Source organism: Lucilia sericata, unplaced genomic scaffold (genome assembly GCF_015586225.1).
Source record: "Lucilia sericata isolate MDLA Ls3-8-SP2 unplaced genomic scaffold, ASM1558622v1 Contig000678F_arrow, whole genome shotgun sequence".
Taxonomy (NCBI): Eukaryota; Metazoa; Arthropoda; class Insecta; order Diptera; family Calliphoridae; genus Lucilia; species Lucilia sericata.
This window is the reverse complement of record NW_023994682.1, coordinates 131,136-158,743: the sequence shown is the minus strand read 5'-3', so window position 1 is coordinate 158,743 and position 27,608 is coordinate 131,136. Positions and strand designations below refer to the sequence as shown.

Below are 27,608 nucleotides of genomic sequence, written 5' to 3'. Positions count from 1 at the left end.
CAAAAGAAATCTTTAATAAAACATTAAACTAGCTTAAACACTAGTTTAAATCTCAAAACAACATTTAAGCAAGTAAACCAACACCTAAGCAACACTCCCCAGCTCTATCTCTTTCCCTCTGTCTTTCGCTCTCTTAATAATATTGATAAGCATATACAGCAATACAAAATTTAATCAAAAGAAATCTTTGGTTTAGCATAAAACAACGTTTAAGCAAAAAATAAGCAACACCTAAGCTTTCAAATACAACACTTAAGCAATACTCATAAGCTCTCTGCTAATAAAACAGCTTTAACTTTAATCAAAACCATTAGCCAAGACAAAATTTATGAGTAAACAATAGCAAACTGCACTTTTACACAAACGCTCTCTTTAACACACTTTAAAAGAAAATTTCACAGTTAAAGCTCTCTCTCTCTTTACAGCAAAAGAGTAAAAGTTTGAAAATGGCGTAAGCCAAACATAAAGCTAGAGAAATATAAGAAAACATTTAATCAAAAGAAATCTTTGTTGAAACGTTTAGAAACAAACACTTAAGCTTAAAAATCAACACTTAAGCTTAAAATTCAACACTTAAGCAACACTATAAAGCTTAAAATTCAACACTTAAGCAATACCTCCTAAGCTCTCTTCTATTAAAGCATAAACTTTAATGACAAAATCATCACAAAAATTCTCTTTTACACTCTCGTTCTCTTTTACTCACTCTTTTCTTAAATGTTAATGAAAACAAGCTTAAGCTCTCTCTCTTAAACAAACTTTTTAACTCAGCTAAAGAGTAAACGTTTCAAAATAAAGTGATTAAAAGAAAATTAACCAAAATCTGGGAAATTTCAAAACAAAACTTTGAAAAAGAGGTTTAATAACGAAATTTTAATAGAATTCCCTTAGTTTTCAACCGATGTGGACTAAGTAGGGAAAACTAAATTTTATTATAAAGCTAGAAAAAACAAAAACAATAACAAATATTTGGGACAAATTTCAAAACAAATGTTTGAATAAAGTTTTAACAAGAAAAATTGTTAAAATTTAGTTTAATTTTTAGGATTTTAATAAAATTTTTTAAACAAATTAAAGAAAACTATTTAAGTAACAGAATATTTAACATTTTAATTAGAAAGAATTTATTAAAATTAAGAAAATTGCCAAATTCTTAAAGAAAAAAAAATTACTTAAAAAATTTCAAAAAATGTTTTTTAAAGAAATTGTGTTTAGTGGTTTTCTTTAATTATTTTTCTTTTTTAATTCTCATTAATATTTATTTAAGTTTGGCGCCATATATATTTTGCGTGCGAATATTTATTATTAAATTATGTATATTTTTTATTATTATTTTTATATAAAAATTTTTTTTCTTTATCTTTCTTTCTTTAACCACTTAAAGCCAGAAAATTATTATTATTATTGTTGTTGGTTGTTATGAGCTTTTATAAAGTTGTTGATTAGAAAATTAAATATTAACATAAAAATATTTATATACAATAATTTTTAAAACAAACATACAAAATTATAAGCAAACAAGAAATTTTAAAAAATTTTTCTTAAAGAAAAATTAAGAATATAAATTATATATTTCTTTAAAAAAAATAGGTTAATGTTAAATAAACATTAAATTATAAATTTAATGGAACAAAGACAACAACAATAATAATAATAATAATAAAAATTTAATTTATTTTTTAATAAATTTTAATTGAAAAATTTATAGTAATTTATATATTTTTTGTTTTCTTTTTTTTCTTACAGTTTCCGAATGTCAATTTGGCAAAACTTTGCGTGAATTGGGCTCGACCTGGTATGCCGATTTGGGACCACCATTTGGCGTTATGTATTGCATTAAATGTGAATGTGTGGCGGTAAGTTTTTCAAAAACAAAAACATCAAAACATTATTTATTATTAATTATTAATAATATTTTTTCTAGTTTTTTTTTTTGCTTTTTTTCAAATTGTGCGTTTTTTTCTCTCTCTAGTTAAAATGAGAAATGATTAATGAGCTTTTTAAAGGTCTTTTAAGAAAAAACATGTTTTTTTTTTTTTGAAATTTTCTTTATTTTTTTTTTTTTTTTTTGAAATTTAAAAAAGAAATATTTGCAAACTAAACAATAAATCTATTAAATCAGGGAATTTTTTTAAAGGTTTTATTAAATATACTTTTGGGTCTTGTTAATATTACTTATTATTTTTAATTTTCTTTTTATTTTTTTTAAAGAAATTTTTTCGTTTGCTTTTTTATAACACTTGTCTTGTTTTTGGCCTCGTTTAAAACAAAAAAAAAATTATTTCTATAGTTTAATGAAAACTCAAGTAAATATAAAAAAAAAATGGCCAAAGAAAAAAAATAACACAAACATTTAATTGACGCCATAAAGTCTTTTTTTAGTCTGTTCTGTCTGTGTTTTTTTGTTTTCGTTTTTTTTTTAAATGTATTATTTTTCGTTTTATTTTTGTCGTGTTCTTCTTCTGGGTTTAATTTTAATTAAGATTATTTTTATATATAGACTATACTCCTTTCAGTGGCCATCAAAAAAATGCATTCAAATATTAAGCCAGCATGTAATATTTTTTTAAAATTTTCTCAATTTCTTTTTTGTTTTTTAAAAATTTTTCAAAAAATTTAACTTAAGTCTAAAGGAAATGTTTTAAAAACTTATTTTAATTAATCATTTTTGTGAGAATTTTATAAAATATTTCAGTTTTAATTAGTTTTTATGTTAAAAATAAAGTTTTATTAAAAATTTCATTTCTAACCTCAAATTTAAAAAATTCTAATTTTGCTAATTTTCAAAATTATTTTATTAAATATAGAAAGCAGCCAGTTTTTTTTTGTAAGCAAAAAAGTTAACTTTTCCCTGAAAAATTAAACAAGTTTTACGCAAAAAAAGTGATTGTAACCTCAAAAAAAAAAAAAAAAAAAAAAAAAAACTTTTAAATTTTTTAAAAATTTTACAAAATTTAGAAATCGGCCTGTGTACAGACAACAAAAAACTTTACTTCCAACTTTTTGGTTAAAAATTATAAAAGTTATTGACAAAAAACGGTTTTAACCTCAAAAAAAAAAAAAAAAAAAAAAAAAAAAACCTTTTAAAAATTTTACAAAATTTAGAAATTGGCCACTGGGCAGACAACAAAAAACTTTAATTCCAACTTTTTGGTTAAATATTAAAGAAGTTATTGGGAAAAAACGTTTTTAACCTCAAAAAAAAAAATTTACAAAATTCAGAAATCGGCCACTGTGCAGACTATAAAAAACTTTAATTCCAACTTTTGGGTTAAAAATTGTAAAAGTTATGAGCCAAAAACAAGTTGAACCTCAAAAAAAGTTTAAACTTTTTAAAAAATTTCAAAAAACTTTACAAAATTTAAAAAGCTGCCAAATTGAAATCTTTAAAAAACTCTTTAAGTAGTTTTCAATTTTATTGAAAATTTAATTTTCATAAAAATGTTGCTTTTTGCTAATTAAAATCTTTAGAAATAAAAAATTTTTTAATAATAGCCAAATTTCACCAACAACAACATTTATAATTTTTTTAATAAATTATAAAAAAATTTATGAGTTAATTAAAAATTATGAAAAACAAATGGTTTTCGCAAAAAACAGACAGTCGTAAAAAAAGCAAAAAAAAAAAAAAAAAATTATAAAAAAAATCTATATAAATGTATAAAAAAAACTCAATTCACACGATTCTATATATTTAATTTGTGCTTCCAGGTTCCTAAAAAACGCCGCATAGTGGCTCGTGTTCAATGTCGCAATATTAAAAATGAATGCCCGCCCGCCTTGTGCGATGATCCCATCTTGTTGCCCGGTAAATGTTGTAAAACCTGTCCCGGCGATAAAAATAATGGTAAGTAATTTATTTTGATTGTTATTCTTTCACTTTCTTTTCTCGTTTTCTTTAAATCTTTTGAATGAATCATTCATAATTTAAAATCCCTTTTTTTTACCAAAAAGAAAAATTGCAAAATTTTCATGTATATTTCATTGTATATTTCAAAATTTATAATCGCTACATAAATCATAAAATATTTCAAGCATTTAAAAATAAATTGTCTGCTAGATTAAGCAAAATAAAAAGAATATATATATTTTTTGGACTTGCTTGTTCTTTTTTTTTAATTTACTTATATTTTTTAATATATTTAAGTCAAATTTTTTTCTTCTTGTATTTTTGCAAAATTTTTATAAAAGATTTTTGTCGTTTTTGATCATAATAAACATATTTCATCCAATTTTATGGGCAGCGAAAATATAATTTTCTGCAAAAAAAAATTTCAGTCTGAGACACACACACAGTGAAATTGTCCACCATATTTTCAATGACAAAAATTTTCGCAAAAATTTTATATATACATACATATATATTTCGGTTAAAGTTAGCCCAGCAGACAGACAATTTTATATATAAATTTTTCTAAAGTTTATTTTAAATAATTTATTAAAACAAAATGAAAACACGTAAAAAACAGCAACACTAAGAGAAATTTTCCTCAAAAACTTTCAACTTTCTTTAAAAATAAAAAAATTCTTCAAAATTCGAAATAACAAAAATTTGAAATTTTTTTAAAGTTTGTTAAAAAAAAAGCTTTTACTTTTTCTTTTACAAAAATCTTCTTCTTAAATCAAATTTAATTTAAAAATATCCATTTTTCCCAAATATTTTTGAAATTCCTTAAATTTTGGTTAAAAAAGCTTTAAGCTTTCCTCAAAGCTTTTATAGTTTCTACAAAAATCTTCTTTTTAAATCAAATTTAGTTTAAAATAACAAATTTTTCTAGATTTTTTTTTTTCAAATTCCTTAAATTTTTTTCAAAAGCTTAAAGCTTTTTAGAAAGCTTTTTCATGTTCCTTAATTTTTTTATAAAAAAAACATAAATTTTGTTTCATATTTTAAAATTTTCAACATTTTTTAGTAATTTTCGTAAAAAACTTTAAAAAAGCTTTAATTTTTCTAAATTAAATTTTTCTAATATTTAGCCAAATTTCAAAGATTTCTTTAAGGTTTCATGATTCTCTTAACATTTCCTTTAAATTTCTTTAAAAAATATCAAAAAGCTTTAAGCTTTTTTAAAAGCTTTTGCTTATTTGTTAAAAAATTATCAACATTTTATAAATATGTTTAGTTTAAACAAATTTCCTTGACATTTTCTTAAATTTTATAAAAACTTGTTAAGAAAGCTTTTCTTTAAATTTAAAGATTAAACATACAATTTTCTTTAATTTTCAAACAATTTTTTAAAAAAGCTTAAAGCTTTAGCAAAAAGCTTTCGCTGATTACTTTAAAATTATAAGAAATTGTTACATTTTCTTTAATATTTACACACTAACATTAAATTTTGTTTTAATAGACAAACTTTTTTCAAAAAAGCTTTAAGCTTTAAAAAAGCTTTTTCATATTTCACAGCTTTAAAGCTGATTTTTCCATATTTTCTTAAAGCCTTTAAAGACAGCTTTAAAAAAACTTGCCAAAATTAACAAAGCTTTAAGCTTTTTTTTTAAAAGCTTTCTTTATTTTTAGGCAAATTTAACAATTTTCTGCGTGTTTTTATGTTTTCTTTGGACTAAGTCCTTCTCCTATAAACACTTAAAAGTTTTATGGGTGTTTAGAAAAACGAACAAGTTTTTGTTGTTGTTTTTCTTGCAAAAAAAATAAAAAATAAAAACAAAATTAATTTCTCTAACATCTGCTGGTATATTGTTAATTTTTTATGTGATTTTTGTAAAAAAATCATGCAAAATATTGTTGTTTTTTTTAAATTGGCGTCTGTCTATTGTTTTTTTTTTTTTGCTAGATACGACGTCAATCGAAATTGGCTAAAAACAAATTTATCAAATACCTTTTGAAATAATCAACTTCAACAACACAACAATATTTTTATGCGTAAATTTTTTTTGTTAGAAAAAATTCTTTTTTTTTTATTAAAAATAAATTCTTTTTTTTATAAATATAAAAAAAAAATTAACCTTATTTTTATAAGTAATTTTATGCCTGAATAGCATACATAATTATGGCAAAAAAAAAAGACTTTGGAAATTAAAATTGGCGTCATCCAATGAAACTTTTTTCTATAAAGGTGTGTGTGGTTTTTTTTTAAATAAATAGTTTTAAAAATTATAAACAAATTGTTTATAATAAACACGTTTTAATAGTTTAAATAAATTGTTTAACTAAAGTGACTATGTCTGCTGTTGAAAGTTGACTCATGTTGTAAAGATTTTGCAGAAATTTTTTTCATAAAAAAGGGCGTTACTTTTATCATTTCACTCTCTCTGTTTTTGCAATTTTTCTTTAAAATTCTTAAAATAATTCTTTGCTAAGCTTTAACACAAAAAAATGTTATCTTGTGTTTTTTTTTTTTTTTTTTTGTTTTAATTTAGATTTAAGATCTTATCATTTGATCTTTCAAGTATTGTTTGTTGTTGTTTTAAGACCAAAGCTAACGATCAACAAGAGTTTCTTTAAAAAAGGCTCCTTTTTGAGAAAAGTGAGAAATGAATGAATTTTATTTTCAAGATAAATGAGTTAACATACGTTTGAGAATGATTAATAGTGAAAAAATTATTTGTTGTTGTTAAGGAATTTACTTTAAATTTAAGTCCAAGAATTTTTTTTATTAAAAAAAGGTGTTAGTTAAGAAAATTTTAACAAAAATTTAAAGAATTTGTTTTAAAATTAAAAGAAAATGAACAAAATATTACAAGATCTTTAACATGCCAGCTTTAAAGCTTTTTTTATTAACTAAGTTATGTTAACAGTGCGATTTTTTGTCAAAATTTTATATTTTAAAGAAAAAAATCGTTTCTAACCTTAAATTTGAAAAATCTTTAAAATTCACTATTTTTTGAAAATTTTTTGAAATTTGTGCTTTTTAAAGGAAATTTTATAAAATTTTAGTCATTTTTAGTTAAAATATTGCAATTTAAAGAAAAAATCGTTTCTAACCTTAAAATTAAAAATCGTCCGAACACATTATTTCTTGAAATTTTTCATTTATATCTACTTTTTATTTGTTAATTTACCAAATTTCAACAATTTCCTTTAATTTTAAACAAATTAAACAAATTCCAATTAATTTAAACTAAATTTAAAGAAAAATCGTTTCTAACCTCAAATTTAAAGAAAAATCGTTTTTAATCTCAAATTTGTAAAATCTTTAAAATTCCTTATTTCTTGAAAATTCTTATTCATTTATGCTTTTTATCTAAAACTTAAACAAATTTAAACAAATTCCCATTAATTTAAACAAAATTGAAAGAAAAATCGTTTTTAACCTCAAATTTAAAGAAAATTCGTTTTTAACCTCAAATTTAAAAAATAGTCCAAACACATTATTTCTTGAAAATTTTTATTCATTTAAGCTTTTTATCTCTAATTTAAACAAATTTAATTTATTTCCCATTAATTTAAGCAAAATTTAAAGAAAATTCGTTTCTAACCTCAAATAGAAAATTTTTTTAAATATTGAATTTTTTTGGAAAATTTTCAATAATTTATAAAAATTTGGATTAATTATATACAGATTAAAACGATTTAAAACATTTCTAGTCATAGAAAGCTAGATTTAAAGAAAATTCGCTTTTAACCTCAAAATTTAAAATTTTGTAAAATTAGGGACATTTTTATTAAAATTGTTAAAAAATCAAATTTTAAAGTTTTTTCTATTATTAAAGAGAAAATATCAGTAGAATTTTGTACAAAATTTGAATTTTTAAACAAAACAAAAGTTTTTCAAAATTAAAATTTTAAAAAATTTTAAAAATATTTGAAAAATTTTGTAAAATCAGGGAATTTGTTATTAAAATTGTTAAAAAATCAACTTTTAAAGTTTTTTCTATGATTAGAGAGTAAACTTCAACAAAATTTTGTACAAAATTGGAGTTTTAAACAAAACAAAAGATTTTCAAAATGAAAAATTTAAAAAAAAATTTTTAAAATATAAAAAAAATTTGAAAATTTTTAAAAATTTTATAAATTTTTTAAAATTTCCAAAAATTAATTTTAAATTCTTTTTAAATTTAAACAAACATTTTCTTTGTAAGTTTTTTTAAGAGAATTTTCTTTATTTCCCATAAAAAACCTTAAAAATTTTTTTAAAAAATTCTTAGAAATTTAAACAAAACTTTTGAGTATTAAAGCAGACATTTTGTTTAAACCTTTTTTATATAATTTTCTTACAATTCGGGCCCAAAAATTGCTTGTAAATTAAGGTTTTATTTTAATGATAATTTACATTATCAGATTAACATCTAGATTTTATGGGTTTTTCTTTGATGTTTTAAACGAAATTCTAAAATATTGTCACTCTAGAGTTTAAATTCATTGAGAAAAATTCAAGACGCCTTTATTATCTTTGTTTTTAGTTAAAGATCAATAAAAAAAAGATTTTTTTGGGGGGGAGAAAAGAAGATTAGTTACCAAAAACACATAAAATGTACCGGACTCCTGCTGTTTTCGACTAAGAAAAGGTAAAAACACATTTCGTTAAAAAAAAATTCCTTAAAATGAGATAATTTAATAAGCGTTAAAATGCTCGAGTTATGTCATTATAAAGAACTAAATGAAGTAAGAAAAAAATAAGGTATAGGGTCCAGCATAAATTATAAATGTTAAGTATAACTTTGTACAAGTCATGGCTAGGGCCTATATAGAGAAGTAGTTAGTTATATGATAAAGATGAGGCATCATGCTGTAAATTTTAATGATAATGATGACAATGATGAGACCAAGTCAAGAAGAAAAATTTTAGTTTAAAGAGGCCTTAAATATGTTGTTGACAATAATTTTAAGAATTTTTAGCTTCATTGACTCGTTTTATTTAAGTTTTTTTTTTTTTTTGTTCACTTTTTTTAATGACCATTTATTGTTCATACATATTTTTCAATTATAAAGAGTAAATGACTTTTTTTGGTTTTATATGGCATATTTTTGTCATAACCAAATTTGGTGTGATGCCAAGCAACAGCAGCCACAGTAGTAGTAACTCAACTGCAATACTATGTTTAGTTGTTCCTAGCAATACTCAACTTCTTTTGATGTGTTTTTTTTTTGTTTTTTCTTTCTGTTGTATAGATTTTGCAATTTTTAGCTTATAAAGGAGTTTTACTACTCTAGTCATATTTAGTAATTGTGGCCAACTACTAGATCGATCTAGCCACCACCACTTACCTAGCCAAGTAGTTGTAAATATTAAACACACATACATAGCTAAGGCATATGCTATGATTTAACTTGTTTTTTTTTTCTCAAACTTATAATAGCAGAGAAGCATAAGAAAAACTTTGAAATAAAACTATTATGGAAACGAGTTCATGTTTTTGTTAAATGCCTAAGCACCTTCATCATTTTCATCATCATATCGTCAGGCCTCATGCCTAAACTGATCTATATGCTGCTTTTTTTCTTTTAGAATTTTTAAATTCTTATAAAAAGTGAAAATTTGCTTTACATTTGTAAGAAATTTTTCCAGAATTATAGACTCCATCTAATAATAGGTGTAGTATGTTGGAAAAAAAAACCCACAAACCAGTTCCCTTTTATTACTATATAAAAGCTATAGCAACAAAAAAAATAAAACTAAACTTACCGTTTAAGGTTTCCCCAGCTAAATGGCCTGCAACAAAGAAAGAAATTTTTATAAATATTTCAAATATTTCAACAATTTTTATAAGAAAAAAAGTAAAAAAAAAAAATAAATCAATGTTTAAAGAAAATTTCTTAATAAATCCTTAGAGATTTAAAGCAAAAGTTTCTCTACAACTTAGACAAAATCAAAGGCCAAACACCACAGGAGGTGACTAAGCCACACAAGTTGTGTGTAAAAATATAAAAAAATACCACAAATAAGAAAAAGTAATCACTTTAAAAGTTTTAAAAATTACTTAAAATTATAAATTTTTAAGCTTTACTTAAACTTAAAAAGCTTTAATTATTAATAAATCACAAAAAATTTTCAAAAATTCCCTTAAATAAACAAAAGTAATCGGTAACCATTAGGTTCAAAACTTTAAAAAAATGAAATTTTAATTATGCTAATGTATATTCTAAACAAAAACTAATAAAACTTTAAAGAAAATTTTCAAAAAAATTCTTAAATAAAAAATTAACCATTAAAAATTCTAAGAAAAAGCAAAAATTTTTCTATAAAAAAACTTTTAAAATAATTCTTATTAAATTTTAAACAAATCAAACCTAAAAATTTTCAAAAATTCCCTTAAATAACAAAAAGTAATCGGTAACCATTAAGATATAAATAGCTTGTAAACCATATTAAATCTTGTTTCAACATTATAAAGGCTCTTGACTTTAGATTGTTATAAATTTTTATTAAAATATTCATAATTTAGAAAAGTAACCGGTATTCATATTTCTTAAACAACAATAATTTGGCATTTTTTTAAGTTATACTTATTATTAAAAATTATTTAAAACAAATTGAGGTTAACTTTTTTTCAAAATTCCTTAAACTAAAGAAAAGTAATCAGTATTCATGTTAGTAAAACAACAACATCGGTAATAAAAAAAAGCTTTAAAACATATAAGTAATTATTATAAGCAAAATTGCTTAAAAAAATTATAAAAATTCCTTAAATTAAAGAAAAGTAATCGGTAACCATTTGTTCAAAACTTTGAAATTTTTCATTTTAAAACACAAAAATCTGTATAAAAACTTAATTGCAATAAATCGGCCATAAAATGAAAACAAAATTCTTTAATTTAAACAAAAGTAATCGGTATTCATGTGGTTAAACTAACAATATTTAAATTTAAAAATGCATTAAACCATATAAGATATAATTTCCAATAAAACGGAATTAAAAATTTATAAAAATTCCTTAAATTAAAGAAAAGTAATCGGTAACCATTTGTTCAGAAGTTTGAAATTTTTTAATTTAAACCACTAAAATCTCTATAAAAAGTTAATTGCAATAAATTGCACTTAAAATGAAAACAAAATTCTTCAATTTAAACAAAAGTAATCGGTATTCGGTTTTCAAATCTTAGTTAAAATGGTTTTAAGTTAAAAAATTTTTAAAATTTTCATTATTTTTAAAGTTTTATGAGGAAACAAATGTACAATAATTGAAATTTTTGTTAAATTTACTTATTTGTTAATAGAGTTTAACCATCCCTGACCATTTAATGGCTTTTAATAAATCATGGTTACAATGTTTAAGGAATTTAACAGTTTATTATGGAAATACCAACTACAATAAGCCACAACTTGTTTAATAAACTATAATTGGGGGAAAAAATCAAGTTTAAAAAAAAAAAAAAAAAAAAATGTTAAATAATTGAAGAAAATTCTAGAAAATCTAAAGGAATTTAATCAAAATTTTCCTTGAATTTCCTTACAAAAGTGTGAAAGATGTTTTTATATCCTGTTTAGCAACAAAGGAAATCCGGTTTATTATTTATTAAATATTGTTACTTTTTCAAATAACCGAAATTTTCTTTTTAGAGTTACTACAACAATAACTCCCTGGGTACACCCTCATAAATTCCTAGATTTAATTATTTAACGACATTTTATTGTCATTTTTGTAACATTTCTCATGTTAACCCGAAAACGAAATGAATTTTTCAAGATTGACAAGAATGAAAAAAAAAAATGTTTTTCTTGTCAATGAAATAAATTGTTTCCGAGAATTATATAGATTTTAAAGATTAAACCCAGAACATGATTTTCTTTAAAGTTGTTTTGTGTTACAGTACAATAAAAGAAAATCCAAAAACAAAAAAACTCCAACCATTGTAGTCGTATTAAGTTACTGTTACTAACCGTAACAATAAATTTTTACCTTTTCTAACCTTAAAAAAAAAATGATGATCATTAAAAGAATGAAAGATCACGTGTATTGGTAGAAAGGCGGTAACTTGTTAGGGGGTATTATGTCAGCAAGACCAAAAAACATTAACAAAGAAAAAAGAATCCCAAGAAAGACACGTACACGTAGACACACTCACACAGTAGGGATGATTGTGTTAGTATTTGGGTTGATCGGTTTACTCCTCTATTCACACATAGTTTTTCTTTTCTTTTTATTTCTCTTTACTTTCTTTTTGAGGCTTACTCTCTTTTGACAAAACTGTTGAACGATAAATGAGTTTTGAAACATCTTATAACAATAACGCTGTAGGTGATCTTGGAAACAAATTTCCTGTTAATTGTTTAAATTTTAACAGATTCATTTATTTTCCGAAATCCTGTTGACATTTTTATGACTAATTTTTACTAATTTATAATTCGTATTCTTTATATTTCTAGAAACCGATGTCGCTTTAGATACACCGGCTCCAATTGAAGAAGAAGAGCGCAATATGAAACGTTAGTATTCGATCACTCATACTCCCTCTCCCTGTCTCTTTCTCTCTTATATATCTCCTCAAACTTTCAATAATTCTTTTATCCTTGTTCTTAACTTTCAGATTTCGCTGCTCTCCTTACTGGTCGCACTTCTCACTTTTTGAAAGGCGAAGAAATGAAGGCCATGTATACCACTCATAATCCTCATAATATAGTGGCCACTGGTCGCTTTATGTTCCACAAAAAGAATCTCTATTATTCCTTTTATACTTCGGCCAAAGTTAATCGTCCTCGTGCCATACAATTTGTTGATGATGCCGGCACTATTTTGGAAGAACATCAATTGCAGTTGCCTGCTGGTCCTCAATCGATCTATCAAAATGTTACCGGTAAAATTTGTGGTGTATGGCGTCGTGTGCCTCGTGATTATAAACGTCTGTTGCGTGATGAACGTTTACATGTTGTTTTACTCTGGGGTGGCAATAAATTCCAAACTGAATTGGCTTTAGCTGGCAAGATTGGCAAATATACTGCCTTACAATCGGAGTTATTTAGTGCCCTTATGGAACCTGCTCCCGGCTCTAAGTCAGAATTGATGTCTGGTTCTGGTGGCACGGCCATAGTTTCTACCAGCAGTGGTGCTGCCTCCTCTATGCATTTGACTTTGGTTTTCAATGGTGTCTTTACTCCCGAGGAATATATGGATGCTCCCGTTAGCATACGCATAGAATCGCCCGATCGTCGTGAGGTTGTTTTGGATGAGGTGCAAAAAGTACGCAAACCCTCCTCGGAAGTCAATGTTTTGGAAATCTCTTCTCCCATTTCTATACAAAACTTGCGTTTAATGTCTCGTGGCAAATTGCTATTGACCATTGAATCGAAAAAGAATCCCAATTTACGCATCCAGGGTCATATTGTTACCCGCACCACCTGTGAAATCTTCCAGACTTTATTGGCTCCTCATAATGTAGAATCGAAAGCTAAAAGCAGTGGCCTCGCTTGGGTATTCCTTAATACCGATGGTTCTTTAGCCTATAACATTGAAACCGATCAGGTTAATGCTCGTGATCATCCTGAGATTAGTTTGATTGAAGATTTGGGTAAAAGGAAGACCATGTTGGAAGATTTGACTCCTAGTTTCAATTTCAATCAAGCTATTGGTACGGTGGACAAATTGGGTCCCAAAGTTGTGGAATCATTGTACTCGGGAGACTTGGGTGTTAATATAGCCATTGAACATGAAACTAGCTTGATTAGAGGCCGTTTAGTATCACGTCCTGTGGCTGATGCCCGTGATTCGGCTGAACCTATTCTATTGAAAAGATCCGATAACTCGGTTTCAGCCCCCAATCATGCCATGGGCATGGCCTGGCTATCCATTGACAATGAGTGTAATCTTCACTATGAAATCACTTTAAGCGGTTTCCAATCTCATGTCCAAGACTTGCAAATCTATTTGGAAGAGAAACCTATTGAGGCCATAGGCGCTCCAGTAACACGTAAATTATTGGAAGAATTCAATGGTTCCTATATGGAAGGTTTTGTCTTGGGTATGCCCTCTAATGAATTGGTGAAGTTAGAATCGAGTGTTTGCTATTTGGAAATACATTCCAAGGATAAAAAGGAATTGTTGTTGAGAGGCAAATTGAAATCGACTAAAGTGCCCGCTCATTGCTTCCCCATTTATACCGATAACAATGTACCCAATGTATTTTTACCCGGAGATCGTAATGATGATGTTTTGATTACACCCGATCAGAAATGTTTCCATTCGGGTAGATTCTATGATGAAACTGAACAATGGCGCAGTACGGAAGATACCTGTCAAATGTGTGCCTGCCAAAGAGGTCACGCCACCTGTGAACCCATTAAGTGTCCTATTATCCACTGCAAAGTCAATGAGGAATTGGTGCAATTGGAGGGAGAATGTTGTGCCATGTGTGTGCCTCAGAATTTGAATACCAACAAGGAAGTGGATCATAGCAAAAGAGGCTGCCGTTTGGGTGATCAATTCCATTTGGCGGGAGCCACTTGGCATCCATTCTTGCCACCCAATGGCTTTGATACCTGCACCACCTGCACCTGTGATGCTTTAACTTTAGAAATCAGATGTCCACGCATGGTATGTCCACCACTACAGTGCAAGGAAAAGGATGCCTATAGACCAGACAAGAAAGCCTGCTGTAAAGTATGTCCCGAAGGCAAAATATCCTCACGTTCGGGTAGCAACAATAATCCCAATGTTTTGCAAGATCAAGCCTCCTCTAAACCCAATGTACGTTCCACCGAGGAGATTTTACAGCAAGGAGGCTGCAAGGTAGTCAATAAAATCTATGAGAACGGACAAGAATGGCATCCCGTATTGGCGTCTCATGGTGAACAGAAATGCATTAAATGTAGATGCAAGGTAAGTTTGTATTTTCCCGAGAATTTGAAGTGAAAATGAAACTAATTTCCAATTTTCTTTTTTCTAGGACTCCAAAGTCAATTGTGATCGCAAACGTTGCTCACGCTCCACCTGCCAACAAACAAGAGTTAGCTCGAAAAGAAAACTTTTTGAGAAACCCGGCAGTGAGCCAGTCATTGATGAATGCTGTTCCTCACAATGCAAAAGACCCCGAAGACATCACCGAAGAACCAATCAACAGGCTGCAGAACAACAACAACAACCAAAGAAAGCAGTCAGCAGCTGAATTGTTTGAGAGAGTAAAACAACAAAAAAAGTTAAATTTAACTTTTTGGAGAGAAAGTTTTAAAAAAACATTTTAGCTAAAGAAAAAAAATTAAGTTTTTCTACTACAACAACAACAACAGCAAACTATTTCTTTGTCTTCTAAAAACAATTAAAAAAAACCCATAAAACTTTAAATACACTGAAAGAAATTCTTTATAAACAACAACCCAGCAGCAGCAGCAACAGCCTAGAAGAGCTAGAGATTTAGTTATAGACGCAACAGCAGCCTAATTTAAAAAAATTATATAAAAAATTTTGTTTATTTAGAGAGTTAACTACACTTACTTATACTTTAGAAAAGCATATAGAAAACGATATATCTCTAGGTATTATATACAAAAATACACTTAAACAAAATACGTGAAATTAAAAATAAAACTAAACCAGTGCAGTAGGTTTTAAATTAAATTATTTATTTTTTATATAGCAACAACACTTAAGCAAAAAGAACAATTTTATAATGTTAACTACTGTGCGGGAAAATTTTTTTTTTATAAAAAAAAAGAATTTTTTTTGTAATAAAAAAAATCTTTTTTTTTTAACAAAAAAACAATTAAAACTTTTTTTCTTTAAAAAAAAAGTTACTAAAATTTGTTTTTATAATAAAAGAAATTTATTTTATAACTTTTCTTTTAACAAAAAAAATATGATATATATTTATATATATATAAATAAGAAACACATCCCAAAAGTTTCGACTGATTGACTGAATGGCAACTTTAGTTTTTAAGTTTAAAAAAGAAAAAGAAAAAATATTTTACTTAAAAAATTTATTATTATTAATATTAATTTAAAAAGAAAAAAACTTGTTTTTACTAATTTAACACATTTAACACACATTTTTCAAAGCCACGCCCACTTTTTTCAAAACCACGCCCTTTTAAAAAAGGCTGCTTAAAGAGAGTAAAAGCAGACCAAAATTCCTTAAATTATCATAAACATTTAAAACACATTACACATTACCCCCTCTTACATATCCACTCATAAAACATAAATTGTTGTTATATTTTTATTACAAAAAAAAAAACAAATATTTCTTAATTATATTTTAAAAATATAATTAAAAGAAATTTACAAAATTTGCTTAATAATATAAAAAGAAAATGTTAAATTTTAGGTATATTTTTTTATATACTTTTTAAACCTTAAAACATTTTTGCTACCCAAATAAACCACGCCCCCTTACTTACAAACAAACAAATAATTACTTAAAGAAAAAAATTAAATGTATTAATTTTATTTTTTTTTAAACATAAATATGTTAATATTTTTTTTATTATTATTTTAATTGTAATATAATTTTTATTTTATTTTTTTTTAATTTTAATTTTTTTTAATTTTATTTTGTAAAATGTTCTTAAATATTGTACAATTTATTTTTATTTTTTTTTATATATTAATTTCTATATTCTTGTATTATTTTGTTTTTAAAATATATATAAAACCAAGCCTTATAAAAAATATATATATTAAACCTCTTAAGAATCCCCAAAAAAAAAAACTTTTTTTATTTATTCCTCATAAATTCATAACCTTAAAAACACAACCTACAACCACCCCCCCCCCCCCCCCCCCCCAAACTTCAATATTTTCACCCCACAGCCGTTACTTTTATTTAAAAAATCTCCACCAAATTGTTTTATTTTTTTTTATCTTTTTTATATGTTTGTATTATAATATAAAAAATAATTTTGCTAAAATTAAAAAAAAAAAAAAAAAAAAAAACAAAATAGTTGTACTAGTTTTTTTGCATCATATATTATATATTTACTATAATTATTATTATTTTTTTTAATAAAAACTATTATATTTATTAAAAGAAAACTTCTGCAGCATAAACAAAAAGAAAACAAATGTTAAAATAAAAACAACAATTAAAAAAAAAAGTTAACATAACTTTATTGAAAGGAAAAACAAAACAAACAAAAAAAATTAAATAAAAAATAAAAACTTAATTTTATAAATACTGAAATAAAATAAATTGAATTTGTGTTTTTATTTAAAAAGGGATTTGGAAATTAATTAAGGGAGATTCTAGAGAGCAGATCCGTAACATAGCACTAGCCACGTTACTAGTTACTTGGTAATAATTGCAGATCTGTGCAGTATTTCTCTTGTTCTTACACTCTCTCTCTCATTCTGAATCGTAAGCTAAAAGCAGGGAAGACTTGTGGGTTTCTCGAAATAGGTTAAGTTACGTGGGATGCTCGCTAGTTAGCGTGTTCACACAGAGGCCTTGTGGCGTATTGTGATATCCTTCGAATTATCATTCCCTTATATTGAGAATGGTTTCCCTCCCTAATTTCGTTGATTACGTGGTTTCTGTGGTCCCCCCGTGAGCAGCAGCCGGTACTTCTAATAAAACCAATGATATTTACTAGTGACGCGTCGTTTAGGCGTCGTAACCAATGGAACCCAAATACCGACTGTAAACCACCCAAAAGATCTTGGGGGTGACCTTTGACAGCCGGTTTACCTCCTCAGCTCATGCCGCAGTCATTACGCACAGATTGTGAAGTAGAAACAAGGTCCTCAAAGCGTTAGACGGCAGCACTTGGGGAATGGACAAAGGAAACCTTGTTGGCAGCTTCAGTATGTTCTCCTTCACTGAGTGATACCCAGTGGGGATATATTCAAAGCTGTCAAAATGCTACCCTACGGACTGTAACGGGCTGCATGCAAAAAACCTCGGAGCACCACCTACACGAGGAAACGAAGGTCCTCCCAGTCAGGGAACATAATGCTGACTAAACAATTCCTCCTGGGATGTCAACGGGAGGAGTCATCCCAACTTTAATATCACACAGTTGGATGCTCTCCCGAGGCATGTCAGGAAGGACTAATGTACAAGATCCCTTAGATCGGAGTTCGTATATGTAGCAGCTTTGAACGACATTCATTGAGACGCAATCAATACCGAGGTTTCAGGTTATCGCATGAATGTCGTTCTTGGAAGTCGCCCACCGCCCATAGCAGAAATAGAGAAGAACCTGCCGCGGAAAACAAGAGATCGGATTGGAGCAACAGGCTGAACGTCTACTGGTCACGCATAGACCGTGCCGTACCCAATATATGCCTACCATGTGGACAGGGTCCCAATGATACCCACCACACATTCAACTGTCCAGCCCACACTTAGCTCAATGGAATCGGGCTAATTGATGTAGTCCAATTTCTTGGCTCGGACCTAAATACAGAAACCCCGGATTAAAAATTGTATTGTTTAAGCTGTTACAACAACAACAACTAGTAACGCATCTCTGAGAAAGTTCAGATTATGGAAAAGAGCTCTACCCAGTCTGTGCTCTTGTAAGGCTGGGCAGTCACAGGGAAGGTGTTGTACGGATTCCTTTACTTCCTCATCCAAACAACTACTAAAGTAGCTATAATGTGAGTAGCCCATACGTACCGACATACATAATATGTCCAAACATACAGTGCCCAGTAATTATGACCGTGAACAGTGATTTCCTACTAAAACACAAGAGAGTCCTAGTCCTATCCTTTGTCAGAGTAGGCCACAGAGCTGTTTCGACATTCTATATTTGACCCCCTGAGCTTCGTCTCACTCAAAGCTAAGTAATCTGTCAATTTTGATAGGGTCATCAAGGGAGTGTGATCCAGCTTTTCAGAAAAAATTCCCGAGCACGTGCCTCTTTTTGCCTTTGATCCATCAGTGTAGATTGAGATCACGTCATCTATTAGGACAGTGTTCACGGCCCTATCATTCCTTGTAGTTTGTATTTCTACCATAGATGTGAAAAGTTCCTGCCCCCACTCTGAAAATAAAAGTCTCAAGATCACTTATTATAAAGAAAAGTCTCAAGATCACTCTTCTCTATTTCTCTCTTGCACTTTCCAGCACGATATGATTATCTCAATAAGCACTGGAGATAGTGGCTTTAATTTCAACCCGTAAATCCTGATCTTTAACAGCATTTGAGCTACCGAGCAGTTCGAAAAGGAGGCAATGCGTTCGAAATAGACAGTAATTTCGGTCAACTTCTAACCACCTGTTTAGCTCTAATTCGTCTCTCGTCACAAATGTACTCTTTTTAAACGAGAGTGAAGGCAGTTGTCTCATTAATGTCCCCTATGTTAGCAAGAGCTGAGTCCCCAAAATGTGCACTGCCATTTATTGACTCCTTTGGACTAGCTTTCTGAAGGACTCATTGTAATGAATAGAGTGACGTTTGACATGCTCGTAGGACAAGCACATGCTGAAATACCTAGGCAGCTGGGCAGTTGGTGGCTAGGTTAAATAGGTATTTTGGGACTGTACGGCCGAATTGCTAGGATTTTATTATCATATCAGACTATTTCAATAATTATCATGAAGGATTCCAGGGACATACTTATATGAGACTAGTATAGTAAGAACTAAGTTTTACATCCCTGATTCTTAGACTCGTTCGTTCAGTTTCCTTGAAGTTAAGAATTTATTCTCCAAAGCAAACCGTCAATGGTAAACTCGAAACAGTAGCTCTGAAAAACATCACTCCACATTTCGATAACCGAACTAATCAAGAGCTCCGTTCGCCAATTTGTCACTCTTTTAAATATCTGAAAAGTTGAACGACTTATTGCCATTATAAAACCAGACAAATGCTCGCTACTCAAGGTCTTTCTTCACGAGCAAAACTTTTAGAAATCCTACTACTAGTATCTCCAAAAGAGCATTTTCTAAGTACTAACATGACTTAAGGAAAACGCATAGCATAACACTCCTGGACCGTCAACGGACACAATCAACAACATCCGCATCAAAGCACTATTATTGGTGCTCTGAATTTATCCAAGCCATTTGACCACCTTTTCAGAGGTGTCAACATCGACGAATTTAATGTTAATTGCTACGATATCCTCGGAGTCCACATTTAACGCTTGATCCAAGGAAGTAAGATCGGCGCACTCAATATCTCTCAATCAAAAGTGGTTTTATTTCCATGATACAAAACTCAAAAATCATAGAGGTAGTCTTGGACGGACTCTTTAAATATTCAAGGACGCAAGCTTTCTCAAAGGATCAGAATTAAATCTCTTACTGACAACTCCAACTGGCACTGACCATTTCGGTGACTTTACTCTAGGTAACAAATCTTTGGAAACTTTTAGTATCTCATGGGAATCAATGATATACTCCACACCCTTGATGTTGCTCTCGGCGTTTCAAAACTTTGCTCTCAATCTTTCTTAGAGCATTAATTTGTTTTAACTCTGCGATTTATTGGTATAAGGCGTAATTAAAATACACAGCTTTGTAGATCATACCCTATAAGATAATGGGAGTGAGCTGTCTGCCATGTCCAGACAGAGGCCTTGTTTAGTTTGGGACAGCAGAAATTGATTGTCTTAGGTTTTTTGGTTTCACTTTGATGGCGTTAGAAATACCGTTTTCATAGAAGAAATAGGAGCAATAATGCCGTCGGCATCAATAAATATCTTGTTCCCAGTATTGCCATTTTCTGGCATACATGAAACGTACTCCTCTGAGACCTTATAAAGATCTCTAACATTTAGATCTCAAATGTCATAAACAAAAACTGGAATATTGATGTTAAATTTAATGTATTTTCAAATCCCAAAATATTTTTACCGCCAGAGTGCTACTCGTAAACGTAAAGTTTAAAAGTTAACTACTGGACAAAAATTACAAAATATTATAAATAATAATTTTTCAACTTATAAACACGCCCCATATCATTTCAAAACTTTTATGTACATTTTTTTTTTTTTTTTTGCAATTGTTTCTTTCAAATCGACGCCAATCAGATATTGTCTGATTGTCGCCAATAAATCAATGTAACGAGTGTATTTAGAATAATTTTTATATAAATAATAATGTGATCATTCATACAATGTGTGTCTGTCCGAACGACCGACTGTCTAAACTTTGAATGTCTTTAGACATACAAAGAGTAAAATTGTGTGATATGTTACATGATTTTTATTGTGATTGTAGCAAACAAATCATGATTAATTGCAGGTTTATTTCAATTCTACTGGAATTGACAAACAGCAAACGATACCTAACTCGCTCCTTTATAACCAAACACAAACTCCTGCTATTCCAGTTCGGTGAAGTAAGTTAAGCAAACGATCAAAGTCTGGCCAAATGTATGATATCATTTCTAAAAACAAATAAAAAAAAAAAAAACCAAACTACCAAATCTAATAGAGAATTTATGGCAGCCAAACAATAAGAGACAGCAAACTACAACAACAACAATAAAAACAACAGCAATATCAACGACAACAGGAGGCACAACTTAATAAAGTCACGACATTACACTCTCAGGTGTAATTACGATCATAATAAAATAAAATATATATAAAAAAAAACCACCAACAATAATAACTAAATGGAATCAGAGAAACAAATGGAAGACTTTACAACACCAATAGACGAATAAAGGTTTACATATAAAGTTAATAAGTATTTATAAACAGATTGCTGGAAAGAGCAGTCCAATCCTCTAAGAAACTTTACAAAGACATGACTGTTAAGCAAAAAAAAAATAGAGATCTAAGAACGTAAGAATATAATAATAAATAGTCGCATGACGATGTCACTCAAATGTCACCACGATCAAACTAATAGGTGACAATGGGTTTTGATTAAAAGATCGATAGGTTGCGATTTCAGAAAAGAGCAAATATATATGTAGAAATATATACACAACTACCAAACTGCTATTGATTGAGTTGGGGATCGTGCTTTGGCAATGTAAGTTACAGTGGTTTAGTTGGTGTTTATTTAGGAATTGTGCGACGTTTGGAAGAAGTCATTGATCATTGCTTTAAAAACTTCATGTTAGTCTATTTTCCAATCCATTAAAAGACAACTACTGTTTTGTTGGTTCCTAGTTGTCCAAAGATAGTTAAAATTTTCTTGTGAAATGTTTTTAGAACGTGCTCCATTAACTTAACTACCTGATGGAACCCTCACGTTGGCGTTTCGGAACCGCAACAGATTTTATCGGGAAAGCCAAAGATCATATCAAGTCATTTCCTTAATACTACTCTGGAACCATGTCAATCATCTCGACTGTCTCACAGAACTCTACTGTTGTTTCGAAAAACTTTATTTTGATAGCCAGAGATCAATCCAAGTCGTTTTCATAATCCAACTAATTAAACCCAATGTTCCAATCATTTGCTGCGCCCAAGTACTGTAGAAGTTTCCCAATCATTTAAACTATCTGACTGAACTTCACTATGCAGTTTTACAAAACATAACCCAAAGTTTCAGCTATTTCCTTGCCTTCATTTCAGCAGATAACATATACCTACGGATAACCCTAATTATCTGAAAGGAAGGTAGTTCCTTTTGTCTATAATTAAAGATCGAAATATCTCTTTACAGTTGTTTTGGAAAATTTCACAGTAAAAGTCAATGATTATTCCAACTCATTTTTATAATCCAACTATTTAAACCCAATATTCCAATCGTTTAAAGCGTCTAAGTAGCCTGCAACTTTTCCAATCATCTCAACTATCCGGCACTCTGTTGTTTTGCAAATCCCAACCCAACTTTTGAACTCCTTCTTCGCACTTACTTCAACAGAGTTGGAATATAACCCATCCATTTGTCTATAATTTGGTATCGAGTATTCCCTCCGATAACACTTTCCTTAACTATCGTTGCTGCTTTCGAATCGATTAAGTATTCTGCAATCTTTCCAATCACCCTAACTATCTGAAAGAACTCCACTTTGTTGTTTTGCAAAACCGATGCTTCGCTTTCACACAGAACTCCCTTACTTTTGTCTATAATTCGGAATCGAATAATCAAATATTCCGATTTAATTCTTCTATAGGCTTGAAAAACACTAACATCGTATGGAGTATTCCCTCCGATATCGCGTTGGATGTTCGCTTGTTTTAATCCAAGCATTAGGGGCATAATTGGACCCAACAATTTCCTTAACTATCGTTGTTGCTTTCGAATCGATTAAGTACTCTATAATCTTCCCAATCACGATAACTATCTGAAAGAAATCCACTCTGTTGTTTTGGAAAATCCAGCCCAATGCTTCGAGTGTTTCTTTGCTTTCATTTCAGCAGAAGTGGGAGATAACATATAACTACAGATAACTCTAGATACATTTAGGGACCGAGTAAGAGAAGTTAATACTTCTATAGGCCTTTAGCGAATAATTTGACAGAAAACTTTCTTAGTACTCATCTGGAGTACCGAGAGTCCAACCACTTTGCTGCTTAAGATACATATTTTCTAATTTCAACGTGTGATAGAGAAATCTTTCTTAAATTTTGAAGATATTCGACCTTCCCAGGCCGATATTCCGACTGTTTCTTAGCCTTCCCCATATGAAGAAGATCTAGGTTATTAAAAATTCTTTCAATCTATCAATTCTACAAACTCTTTTCCATTGTCAATAGCTAAGGAAAACCTGATTAGAATCTTCTCTAATTCCCCTCATCGAATCCAAGATTTCACATTGTTTCGATGGTCAATCCAAACTTTTACCTGGGAGAACATCTCCTCAGCCATCCAAAGACAACCGGCTCTTTCATTAGTTCCTTCTTTAGATCCTTTCATAAGCGACTGACTATGATCCGATCAACTTCAACTCATAATGTAATATAAAAACCAGTTTGAAGTTTCTAAACAGCTGGAGGAAATCTAGATTTCTTTAGGAACACCTGATCGATCTAAGGGAGCGCCTAGTCGGTGTTTAAGAACAACCTTCAATATAAGTATAATTGGATCTTTCGTCAATATCTTCTTCATGAACAAAGTTAAATCCACGTAAAGACCGATCAATCTCAACTTTGTAAGCAAATGTGAAGCATAGCTCCATCTGGAGATGTTCGAACAACCTAGTCTTCTCAGTATAATTAGATCTTTCGTCAATATCTTCTTCATGAACAAAGTTCCATCCAAGTAAAGACCGATAAATCTCAACTTTGTAAGCAAATGTGAAGCATAGATCCATATGGAGATGTTAGAAACCCTTACAACCCCTTGATTTATAAAACTCCAGTTTGTGGAGGATGACAGTTTCGCTAATGGTATGATATTGCCAGCTCATCTGAACCACATAATAGTACTAAAACAGTGGCGGATTTGGTGCTTATGTATGTTCAAAGTTTCGCTAATGATATGATATCGCGACAATGGCGGAGTTGATACCATCGCTACCTCTCATGTATCATCTTAGTAAAACCGATTTCGGAAATATTCATATTTAGTCAATAACTATAAAGCGAGAATTTCAATTGGAACAAAAACTATCGCGTAACAGAACTCTATCCGCTCCAAAACTCTTAATATCCTTAACATCCTCTGATGTTTCGATGGATGGAGTCTCTGTTATAGTTAATGTGTTAATAAAAATCTTGTGCAAATTGTTGAATTCATTTTACCAAAGGATACTAGATGAAGATCAGATAAGATCTTTGCAAATTAGAGATGTTAGAATGATTATCTTTGGAATCATGTAGTTTCAAAATTCCAGATCTTCAGTAATCCATCGACTTTGGTAATCCCCAAGTAACTCACTGAATTCGTTTAAGCAAAGAATACTAGATGAAGATCAGTTAAGATCCATGCTTCTTCTTTGCATTTTAGTTATGTCAGAAATTAAGCTTTGGAATCAGACAATGTCTTAAAACATACTGCTCCTTTGAAGCTTTGAAAATAGATTTCAATTTCGAAATGATCCTAGAGATACCTTAAACTAACCAGAAAAAAAAAAATCATTTCTCCTTAAAAACAAAAACTTCTCCCAAAACACACCACAGTGCAATGTCAAAAACCACACCACGATCTTAGCACAATCAAACAACCAAGCAAACAAACAAACCAACCAACTAACCAACAAAACATTAACAATAAATGTTTGATGTTGCAGTTGTTGGCGTATATTGATTTTTACTGAAAGCAATAAATATCTCAATAAGATAGCATCTTAATGGACAGACAGACGACTCTATATAGATAGAGAGAAATAATCAACAGCAGACAACCAGCCTCAAAAATAGACACTGTGACTTAAAAGTGACACATGACTTTAATGTTCGTTTTATGTTTTTTTTTTGTTCGTTTGTGGCGTTTTGTTTGTTTTTCATTCATTCATTTGTAAAACTAAATGAGAATAAATTTATAAGTGGTGGGTGTGGAAACGAATTCAAATAGAAAATTATATTTTATGACAAATCCTAGATATATGTAGATATATTTAGATGTTTGTATGCAGAGTATTTGATTAAAATGTAAGAAATTTACTTTTCTTTTCAACTAAACAGTCAGCTATCCAGCCAGCCAGTTAGCTATTTAGCTTGAATGTCCAGTGTTAAATGGCATGTCGTCGTTAACTTGACATTTTAAAATGTTATAATTTTATAATTAATAAATATTGTAAATTGTGTGACAGGTATTTAACAAATGACAATTAGTTTTAAATGTTACTCAAGTGCATTATGCAAATTGTGACAATCGTGATGATTATCGTAGCAAAAATGTGGTGATCTTGATAGGGGAGACTTTTTCAAAGAAACATTGGGTAAAGATCAAAATCATATAAAGTTATAGAAACGAATGATTTGCCTTTAGGGAAGAATAGTTCTGAATCGAGGTATTTAAACTTGATCTAAGAATAGTAGGCGATGGAATTATAATGCTTACTACGATCACTAAGAACTACTCAATCCAAGCAGTCCTCTGAACAAAGGAGATAAGAAGCTGAAAGATAACGTCGAACGTCGAAGACGACTCGAGAAGTCACATAGGAAATAACAGCAATATCCTCCGTATCAAAAATGTTCCGAGAAATCATTTAAGTATGTGCAGTTACTATTAGATCACCGACTTCAATACCACAATTGAAAGATACTATTTAAATGTCGTACTTCTGGAAGAGAAGTTTCAAGCCGCCTGAAAACTGCATCCATCAAAGAAACCGAAAATCCTGGACAGAAGATTAGATCTTCTAAATTTAAAACAGTTACCATATCTGAAGCATCACACCAGAGCTATACGATCGCATGCACCCTCACAGCTGGAGGACGGGTTGTCACAAGGGATACTTCATTGAAGCCTGCGGAATCCCTATTAGGCTTTCTGAACACAAAACGTAGAGAATGGATATCTGACGACCTATTTCATGGTGGTATTTTTCAACCACTGGATGAGCTTCTGTGACGTTGGCAATTTTTGCACATGGCTGTGCCTGTCCATGTACAAGCACTTTGCTCAAGTACTTGAGCTATCCAATCTCTGACCATTACTTAACCCCGTTGCTTAACTTCCGAGGTGGAAGCACAACACTTCCGTTTACAACCACGCAGATGTGATGTCCTCTGTTGAGTCGTCAACAGCACCTAGAGACGTATTCGGTAGACCGAAACAAGAACCCATCAAATAAACCAAGGGCTTTGTTCTTACTCACAGAGAACACATTGTGATAAATCTGGTATGAACAGAGTTTTTCTTGAAAATATTTGGACAAGGAAGGAAGATTCAATGGTATCACTTGTATAAGATACCTTTCATCCATCATCATTCAAGCCTGCGCAATAATCTCATTCATTCGACAGACTCATAAGAGAACAACATTCGACAGATTCACTCTAGGGGACGGATGAGATCCGTATTCCCCTTGATTCATCCCATATCATATACACATAACACCAACTCATTTCCTCCACAATCACTTCTCGGCAACAGCATCGAACCTATCCCGAATTATAGATTTCACTGTGCATCAGTCAGTCTTTTAGCCCCTCTTTCTTTTCCCGCGAATTAATGTTTAAATCACAGCCACTAGAAGGATACCGAAGGAACCTCAACCAACTAACTAGCCAGGACAATTCCTGCGGGCCACTGGCCACCCGTAGTACCAGATTATGTGGTTCTCTAGTTCGATCCCATCAAATCAGTCAAAGGAAAGGCCGAGGAGTGAATTGACATCAATGGTTTATAGTCCCGACAGACTAGAGGTACTGGTAGCATCTCTTTACACAAGATTGCAATACACCAAGATGGAGTCTATCATCAAGGAAACATGCCCCTGGGGAACACAGAACCTCATAGTAGAAAGGAAAAGGACACGTATATCGAGACAACAACTGCAACAAACTCACAACAATTTCAATCTTAAAAGTCAAACGCAGCGCCAGTGAGGATAAATGTAAATGGACCAATGATATAGCTGGCGAAGCACAGTCTGCTGTTGAAACCCATAGTAGAGATCTATCGCAACGACATATCCATCCTTTGCCCTGATTTCCTAGGAAATTGTGAAAGCAATCACCACATTGAAATGCAGCAAGGCCCCAGGTACAACGATAATATTTCCCCTGAGTTACTCAGAGTATCTCCCAATAACAGCTCCGATTATTATTTCCTTCCATCCAGAAATTCTGAAATTCTCAACCTCAAAGAAGGCGTTATTATCAAAGTGCCTAAAAAAGAGTATCTTACGAAGTGACTCCCCTCCACCATTAGCCCCCTTGGGTTTAGGAAAATTTTGGCAACAAAAAAACCGCTATATTTGCCAAACAATTATCAAATATGAAGGTCGTCTCGTCTCCATAGATCTAAC

At 29.8% G+C, this 27,608-nt stretch overlaps 2 protein-coding genes across 2 annotated transcripts in view; one reads left to right on the top strand and one right to left on the bottom strand.

Moving 5' to 3' along the window:
- Positions 1 to 16,302, top strand: part of LOC119607222 (dorsal-ventral patterning protein Sog) — a 33,584-nt gene extending 17,282 nt beyond the window's left edge. The window contains exons 2-6 of the mRNA XM_037961055.1: positions 1,747 to 1,856; positions 3,712 to 3,847; positions 12,267 to 12,326; positions 12,428 to 14,712; positions 14,780 to 16,302. Of these exons, the coding sequence (XP_037816983.1) occupies positions 1,747 to 1,856; positions 3,712 to 3,847; positions 12,267 to 12,326; positions 12,428 to 14,712; positions 14,780 to 14,998 (2,810 nt within the window). The 3' untranslated portion in view covers positions 14,999 to 16,302. The remainder of the gene's footprint in view (positions 1 to 1,746; positions 1,857 to 3,711; positions 3,848 to 12,266; positions 12,327 to 12,427; positions 14,713 to 14,779) is intronic.
- The window catches only part of LOC119607225 (DALR anticodon-binding domain-containing protein 3), a 135,470-nt gene that overhangs the window by 52,080 nt on the left and 55,782 nt on the right, over positions 1 to 27,608 (bottom strand). Inside the window, exon 4 of the mRNA XM_037961059.1 lies at positions 9,585 to 9,611. Within this exon, the coding sequence (XP_037816987.1) occupies positions 9,603 to 9,611 (9 nt within the window). The 3' untranslated portion in view covers positions 9,585 to 9,602. The remainder of the gene's footprint in view (positions 1 to 9,584; positions 9,612 to 27,608) is intronic.